Raw genomic sequence first — 9,389 nt, forward strand, 5'->3', positions numbered from 1 at the left:
TATGTATATTTGCCACTACATTTTTGCCATGAAGATAATTGTGTAAGTGTTGTTGCTGTTGTTGTTGCTGTTTGTTGTTTGAGACCGAAGACAACTTTCCACATTGTGGACAATAAATTAAACTAACTAACTAAGACGCCCTGAGAAGAAAACGCCATATCTCCCATGAGGTTTTGAGCTTTAGACTACGGGGGGGGAGATGAGAGTGCAGTGGCTCAATCGTAAATCACTTCATAAACACCCCTGTCTCCAAAAACACTGACTGTTGCATTATGGGAGGCTGCATGGGTTGAAAACAGAGGAAGTGGACACGGTTACCGTGGTGACAGTAATTGCGTTTTTGGACAGCGTTCCACACAGGAAGTAATTATCGCAGATCTGTAGAATCTCTTTATCATCCAACTTCCTTCCTCTCTCTCTGACTGGGAGTTCTTTTTTTTCCTTCTTTCTTTTACCTAACCACTTAAATCCCAGCTTTCACTCCAATCCTTTAAAACCGCTCTCAAACCCCACCTCTTCAATATTGCTTTCCCTACAGTACATAACACTTTGTTTTACCCACAGTTTTTAATGTTATAATCCCATTGCTTTTAGTGTTTATTTCCTTTCTAATAAAGTTTCTAAGTACGTTTATTTTGTTGCTATTCCTCTGCCCCCCATGTAATGCGTCTTTGGGTACTAAGTTTGAGATATTATTATTATTATTATTATTCACTGAAAATAACATTTGTATGGGTCGCTATTAAATGTCTGTCACGGGCCAGCCCAGCCCATGCCCTATATAGACACAATGGTTGAAAGCGTTTTAAATGTTTATATTTGTATTTATTGACGCTGAAGTCGCATTGGTATTGTTTGTCACCTGTCTCTCCTCTGCAGTGCTGGCACTCCTCTCTAGATTGGAGGGCGCCAAGTACTGTAGAGGAGGAGTAGAGGGGTGTCTGTATTATGTTTGGTCTTTATGTTAGGCCCTGCGAATTAATTGGGCCTGTGAAATATGTTTGAGTGTATATATATATATATTCCTTAATGTATAGTGAGATGGCAGATTAGTGAGATTACACATAGGCCTATAGTTAGCCTTGTGGTGAGTTACCTAATGACCACTTACTTAATTAGAGGATGGTTTGCCCCACCTGTTTAAGAGCAGGATTGCTGCAGGTGAGGGGAGTTTTCAGTCTCACTTGAGGCTAGGTAAGAGACAACAGGGGAGAGCTGCAGTTCCTGTTTGTCTCTTGAGAGTATGTCTTTAGTTTGGTTTAGTTTATTTGCACATATGTACATAACAACAATATGGTCAAATAAAAGAAATACAGAAAGCAATACTTCAATAAGAAACAAGATTAGTTACATACATGATGTGCCAGAAGTGCCAAAAAAAAGGAGTGGCCTTCCTATAGAAGCTACCAGTTGAGCTTCAATAACAGAAATTAAGATATAAATAATATTGGTATTAAAGGTTAAAGGTTTTTTTTTTTTAATGACGTCGTTTTCAAGTGTTCATTTTGTTTTATTGGAACGTTGTTTTGGCCAGTATTATTTATTTTTTGTACTTGTATTGTGGACCTGTCCAATGTCACAATGTCTTTCAATCACTTTTTGTTTCTTACATTTTGTTTTGAAAGTGACACTAATTTTTGTTAGTGTAAAAACAGTCAATACGACAGTATCAACGTAAAATACATTTTAGTAAAAATACATTTTAGTCGACTAAAATCTTATGATATTTAGTCGACTAAAACTAGACTAACACTAAAACATTCCAGGTGACTAAAATGTGACTAAAACTAAATGAAAACAATTCAAGAGACTACGACTAAAACTAAAATCTAAAAACAACACTGCTTGTGAATCGTAAAATTCCCGGTTCAATTCCCGGCGCACCCACGCACACACGCTCCAATAGAAAACCTAACACGTTTGCTATTTCCCACTCAAAGGAATCTATTGTTGTCTGATGGCTAAAACATTAAAAGAAAGGTTTCTCATCAGAATCGGGCTGCAAAATGTACAAATAATGAAAGCAAACGTTTCATTTGATTCTAATGTGACAAAAATCCACAGGCAGCCAAATGTCGGCCCGGTGACGTCAAATATGAACCTGGAACTGTATTGTTCTGCAAATGAGCTGCAGGGCACGCACGCACACACGCACGCACGCACGCACGCACGCACACACACGCACACAGTGTTGCTGACAGACACAGATAGTTAGACAGATAGTCATGACACCAAGCACCCCCCCCCCCCTCCCCCCCCCCCTCCTGTGCGTCTGACCAGACCATGACGAGCAGGATTGTGTTTACACACCCAGACCACACACACACACACACACACACACATGCTGTCCATATGCTGTGCTGCGTGTGCGTGCGTGCGTGCGTCCATGTGTCATTGTGGGTGGACATAGCCAGTTGTCTCAACATTGTCTCCAAGTTTCACACCCACACACCCCCCCCCCCCCCCCCCATCCCCAAATTAACATGTATTATCTGGTGGCGGAACCCTGCATCTGAAAATGTGCTGTGCCCAAATATCACTATACAATATACTATTATTATCTTATATCTGCTTTCCCACCATCCCTATCCATCCTGTCCTCTTCTTGTCGCCCTTTATAGACACTACTTCTCCAACCCTCCATCTATCCAACTCTAGTTGGCCCAGCCAGCACGTCGTGGTGGAGGGACCGGAGGTCTCTGGAACTGCCATGCGGGAACCAAAAAGCGCCGTCGCCTGAATTAATCTCAGCCCAAGCCTCCCTCAAGTCTCCGCAATTCCTTGCTCTGACAGAGAGACCTGCATTAATCCCGTTAACACTGCTATACCCCTGGGGGTACGGTGGCACAGTCGGTATAGTGCTGTCGCCTCACAGCTATATAGAAAGGTCCTGGGCGTGTTCTCTCCTCCGCGGCGTGCATCAGTGCCCATATACCCGAGGCGGGGGTTGGCGAAAGGGCCTTTCTGTGTGGAGTTAGCATGAATCTCCCTGTGTCCCATTAGGGTATGTACCCTCACAAAAGACATGCAGTAATCCTGGTCTCTAAACCAGGGGGGCAGTCAGCCAGATATTTCGTGAAGCCTCATTTGAAATCGGTAGTTCATATAATGGCCTGTTGTGGCGCTGGACCGGACCCAAAAAGCCCCATAGCTCCATAGAGGCCCATGTATTTTGGCCCAACTTCACCTAGACTGTATTACCTTAATAAACATGGTCATGAATACTTTCTTCTTCCAGTCACTAGTTTAAAGTCTCATTTCTAATGTCATAATATTCTTTTTGGAAAATTATGGTCCCATTAATTAAAAAAATGACCATAAAGAAAAAATACCATCGCGTATGTTCTGAGGGGCGTGGCTACCGTTACAGTCTATGATCGGGATTCCCCTCCCACTCGAGTCAAAATAAAAACCAACGGAGAAGAAGGGGGGAAGTCCCGCCTCGTTGTCTGGGCAGCCAATGACCAGCTGGTATACAAAACGGAGCCAGCCAATGGCCAGCTGGTACCAAAGATGGCGACTTACATCAGGAATTAGCATATTATTACAGGCTTCATTTTACGTTCATGTTAGACCCGGGGAACGCTTTGTCCATATTTTTTACAGTCTATGCTCTAAACTACCTCCCCCTGGCCAGCCTGATGGAGGGGAAAGGAACTGCATGGTCGGAATAACGTGTTCCTTCCATGCGCTACGTCCGGACAGGGAAACTCCCCCCCCCCTGTCAGGGGAAAAGAAGCAGCTTCTCATGCATAGAAGGAGGCATGAGGTCAGTCCGCTGCCCCCCCCCCCCCCCCCCCCCCGCACACCCAATACACTGCCACCCTTAGATCTCCATATATGGAGCTGACCTGTTCTGACAATCCATATGTTGATCTGACCTCATCAAACCCTGTACACTCGAGGCACGCTCCACATAATAGTGATACGAATTATTAGTTATTATGCTAATACTGTGAACACTTCATATGGAGTCAGAGACATGCTGTATGTGTCAGTGAATAGTCAGTGACCAAGCAGTTTGTTCGTGAGGCTATAGATTAAGACACATTGAGACATGAAGACAGACATGATATGTCCAGCCACCCCAATGGCTAAAGGTCAGCAACCCTATAGACAGGAAAGTCACACCTTGATTTGATTCACATCATATATATATATATATATATATATTTTGTACTGTACTTTGTGTGATTTGTACTGTTTCATATGTATTGTACTCTTCTGTGATATGGATCTCCCTGGGTCTGAAATAAAACATTAAATGATTGATTGATTGATTGATTGATATCATAAGTACAGAATTCATTCCACATGTGAGATCTGATCATCCATCCGCCAAAGCGCCAACGCTCGCCCAACAGTCTGCCGTCAACGAGGCGGATGCGTGCACGTGGCCTCGCCCTTTAAGACACATTCTAAAACGGGTAGTCCCAATACTTCATTCTGATTGGCTGGTTACCGTCACGTGACCGGTGTAAATTTCACCGATAACCCACTCCTTCAGTCACTTTGTATCATCCTGCAGCCTTGTAGCTGAACTGGGAAAGGGGAGTGCTTGATTGCTTTACAAACACATGCCGTGCGGGCGTCTAAGCACCGCCCGGCTCATATGACTGTGAATGTGTGGCTCCAGGCAGCCCCGTAAATACATCAAGCGCTATTCTCCCGTCACATAGGCTACTTACGGAGCAAAACAAGGAAGTGTTGTGGCTCTGGCTCGCTCGCTCTGGTGGCGCAAAGCGTAGCTACTTTTGTGAATTTAATAGTTTTATTAGGATAATATTACTATTATGTTTGTAACCGTTTTAGAAAAGCAATAAGCCACTCGAGGCCCCAGCTTACCGGGTATTTTACACTGGCTGGGGGGTAGAAGACCCTCCGCTTCGCGTCGGGTCCACCTACGCCCCCAGGCAGTGTAAAATACCCGGTAACCTGAGACCTCTCGTGGCTTATTGCTTAATTGAGACATGAAGACAGACATGATATGTCCAGCCACCCCAATGGCTAAAGGTCAGCAACCCTATAGACAGGAAAGTCACATCTTGATTTGATTCACATCATATATATATATATATATTTTTTTGTACTGTACTTTCGCTTCTCGCCCTCAGGGCGTCTTACTGGTATTATCACCATTTTAGACATTCCATATGTCCATATCCATATGTCATATTCAAATCACATTCATATCTCTAGCAACAATCACTTCATAGACGTGCTGCTGCTGCTGCTGCTATGATAAGAAATCACAATTTACAGTAAGCCTTACACCTTATCTCACTTATTTTCCTTATTTTTATTACTATAGGAAAACATTTGTCAATAGTTCAAATAGCCAACCTACAAGCTCACCACACTGTTGGCTTGTAGATAAGCTATCTTCACCGCACGCACGCACGCACGCACGCACGCACGCACGCACGCACGCACGCACACACGCACGCACGCACGCACACACACACACACACACACACACACACACACACACACACACACACACACAGAGAGACAGAGACATAAATGCTACAGTTAGTAGGACATATAAAAATGTTAGAAAGAAAGAGAGAGTGAGTGTGTGTGTGTGTGTGTGTGTGTGTGTGTGTGTGTGTGTGTGACTGTGTGTGCGTGTGTGCGTGTGTGTGCGTGCGTGCGTGCGTGCGTGCGTGCGTGCGTGCAAGAAGCTCCACCTCCGCGGCTGACTGACGCGGAGGAGAGCGTTTCCGGGAATCTGTCCGTCACGTCAGTCAGCCGCGGAGGTGGGGCTTCTTTTCCATCCACCAGCTGTCTAAAAACCCGTAATGACGTCGGGCGTCAGCTTTTTCTGTCCGCGGCTGTGCCCCCGGCCTATGTGTCACACAATGCGCCACATTGCGAGCTTAAGTTGTAGCCCTGCATTGCAGTAGGCTATTTTACTCAACCCATTCTGAACGGGAACCCCTTTTGGTGTTTTAAGCATTATGCTATAGGCTACTTGTCTGGTTGTCGCCCGCTGTTAGGCCCTCATTTATCAATCGAGTGTAAAGTCTGCCACAGATTCGAGTGCAGGTTTCGTAGTACCCCCACGTCGCCACGGCATTTATAAAGTGATCGCAAACAGCTGATCCTTCCTTCATTTCGTTCCGACGTTAATAAACGTGACGGCTGAAATCTATCTGGCACGCCCTATGGAATCAAGCCTCGCCCTCGTTTTTGCGACATGAACGTTCTGCCATACGCTCCTGAAACCATGGTTACTTCCTTGCTGCCCCCTTTCTCATACACACACACAGACGCACGCACGCACGCACACGCAACTTGCAACTTGTTGTATCTTAAATAAATAAACCTGCGTGAATTAAATAAAGCTGTCTGTAAATTCACCCGCCTCACTCTTAAATTAAAGGAGCATTCAGTGATTTGGGTTATTCGGAGAAAAAAGACCCGGTCTGCCCTGGTGACAAGATGTGCACATGTGCACGCATTACAGTGGGGGGGGGGGATACGCAACAGGCAAACAGCATGCACACCAAGGCCCGCCCCTGCTCGATCATGATTGGCGGAAGGCCCCTCTCTATCCTGATTGGATGAAGGCTGGGCCACCCCTATAACCTGACCCCCGGCAGGGGTTTAACTGGGGACAGGGAGGAACTCCTTATATGGTCAGCACACTCTATAGTAGGGAGGATTATCACAACAAAACAAAAACAGAAGTGATATTTGAATTAAGTGACATCACTGAATATACCTTTAACAAACAAAGTGACGTAAAATTAAAACAACCCAGCAGAAAAGATTGAAACGATAAGCTCACCTGTTCTCTCTGGATGCAGGGCAGAGAGGTTCTCCTGCTGGTTCTGCTGCCGCTGCCGCTGCTCAGGTTCTGACCACGATCCATCATGTCTGGAGATAGGATCCCACCAGAAGAGAACCCTCCGCCACCACCACCACCGCCGCCGCTACTGCGTCTGCTTCTCAATCCCGCTCAGAGGGGCTCGTTCCTGGGCTTCCTGCAGCGCCCCTCCTCCTCAACGTCCTGGTCCTCCTGGTCCTGGTTGTTCTTCTTCTTCTTATCTCTACCCGGCGGCTGCTGCTGGTCCTTCCGGAGGATCCTAGTCCACATGCCGGGCCAGCAGAGGCAGAGCCCCGCCTGAGCCGGCCGACCCCCAACCAGGTACACGACCGCGTATAAGGAGGTCTCCGATCCAAGCGTCGCCCGGATGAGGAGCTTCTGCACAGGGGGGGGGGGGGAGAGGAGAGGAGGAGTATAGGTGGAAGATGAAAGAACTATAGGCTATACTCACATTTTGTTATATTTATAACCCATTTAGACCTGAGGACGATTCTACAAAATGTCTCAAGGGCCTTGCAAACGTGAAGCGAGGAACGCTTTTAGACTTCTAAATCCCGACATGTTTCCATGTCAGTCGTTCTCAAACATTTTCATGTCAAAGACACCCCCAAAAATATATGTAGGGTTAATTGGCCGCCATCTGAAAATATGTTCTTCCAGGGACCACCCCCCCCCCCCCCCACAGTGTGAGTGCCGCGCTACGAGCTTGTAGATCTGCTATTTTTCAATAGCTAAAAGTATAACATAATGCTTAAAACGCCACAAGAGGTTCCCGCCCTGAATGGGGTTAAAGCAGGGGTCTGCAACCTGTTTGTGCCATGTTTTCATTTCCGTGATAGTCAGTGTGCCATAATATAATTATGAGACCACATCTTAATGAAATAATCTGTGCTGATTTTGATTGTCCATAGCATAGGATACCCACAGCAAGTTAACAACCTTAGAAATATTTCTCTTTCACATCAGGATCATTAAACTCAAGGCAATAACCCACCTACGTATATCTCACAGAATCCCGCCCCATGCAGTCATGAGTTAGGAGTTAGGAGGTTGAATGAATGTACAATTATGTGCAGGATGTAATTTGTAGATGTGAATGGACTTAATTTAACTCACTAATATTTAATTTTAAAGTGCCTCTGAGTTAAAGGGATATTTCACAAAGAAAACGTCATTTTATCGTCTATACTCAGACTTTTGTGAACAACCCCATACAGTTTTTGAGTTGCTCGATTCAATGTTTAGATATTTGATATTCATTGCAGCCGCCCCGCCCCCTTCCTATATATGAACTATGTCATTGTAACTTCAAACTCCATTTTAACCAGGTTAGATTAATTGAAAACACCCTGTCCTTGTTTCTGCATTTCAACTATACCCCTTTCATTTATTTTTACTAATTGTTTAGATTTTTTTCATTTTCTAAAATGTAGACATAGCTCTGTTATACAAGTGAAAGTCCGATATTCAAATAGGCTACTTAATACCAGCCTATACTGTAAACTATGAGTTGTAAAAGTATAAAAGTAATTGCAGTGGTGGAATAAGTACTCAAATGCATGTTTTACTTAAGTAAAAGTATCAATACTGCAATTTAGATGCACCTCGTTACAATATGTCCCATATTCAAAATGTATTTGAGTAAAAGTACAAAAGTAGGCTATTGGCAAACACAAAATGTACCCAATGTACTATGTAAAAGTACTCATATTGCAGAATGTCCCGTTGACCCAGTTCAAAATGTGTATACAAAATATTTTAAAATTGCCGATCTACAAGCTCACAATGCACTGAGATGCGACATTGTGAAGCTTGTAGATCTGCTATTTTCAATCTCCAAAGTAACTAGTAACAGTTTTCAAACAATTATAGTGGGGTAAAAGTACAAATTCTGGCTCTGAAGATATAGAGGAGTAAAATAAACAAAAGTATTGGAAATTGGAAATACTCAAGAAAAGTAGGCTACAAATACCTCAAAAGTGTACTTAATTAAGTAGGCTAAATGTATACAGTTACTTTCCACCATTGAGTAATTGGCATCCAAATAGGAAGTATACACTATAGTACTGATGAAGAATGTCCCATTTCACAAGTTTTCAAAATGTATACAAAATATTTAGAAAATATCATAAAAAGCTCACATGTAGATATATTTTCAAAATATTGTAATAATTGTAATTATAGGCTAGGCTATAGGCTAAACAGTGGTTCCCAAAGTGGGGTCCGGGGACCCCCAGGGGTCCTTGAGGCAGTTCCAGGGGGTCCCCAGCTAAATGATAGTTTGGAACCAAATGGACCCTCATGGGTCTGTATACTCTGAGAGTGTACAAATGAAATTAACATTGATGTTACGATATAAATTGGGGGTCCCGGATAGAAATTACATTAAATGGGGGTCTGTATAGAGTATAGACTAATGGATGTCAAACTGGGGGGTCCTTGGAATGAAACGGGTTGAGCATCTCTGCTAGAGAGCCGTCAAAACCTTCTCTTATATGGGGTCCCTGCAGGCATATCTTTTGGAAATATATAGGCTACTCCATATAGCTAAAGTAAC

At 44.0% G+C, this 9,389-nt stretch overlaps 1 protein-coding gene across 2 annotated transcripts in view; it reads right to left on the reverse strand.

The window, feature by feature from the left end:
* Window positions 1-6,977, reverse strand: part of LOC310856953 (cGMP-inhibited 3',5'-cyclic phosphodiesterase 3A-like) — a 69,755-nt gene extending 62,778 nt beyond the window's left edge. For both annotated transcript variants that reach the window (XM_083762538.1, XM_083762539.1), the window contains exon 1: window positions 6,794-6,977. In XM_083762538.1, coding sequence (XP_083618664.1) covers window positions 6,794-6,880 — 87 coding nt within the window. In that variant the 5' untranslated portion in view covers window positions 6,881-6,977. The remainder of the gene's footprint in view (window positions 1-6,793) is intronic.
* Window positions 6,978-9,389: the final 2,412 nt, after the last annotated feature.

Source organism: Protomyctophum parallelum, assembly GCF_964188405.1.
Source record: "Protomyctophum parallelum genome assembly, chromosome: 4".
Taxonomy (NCBI): Eukaryota; Metazoa; Chordata; class Actinopteri; order Myctophiformes; family Myctophidae; genus Protomyctophum; species Protomyctophum parallelum.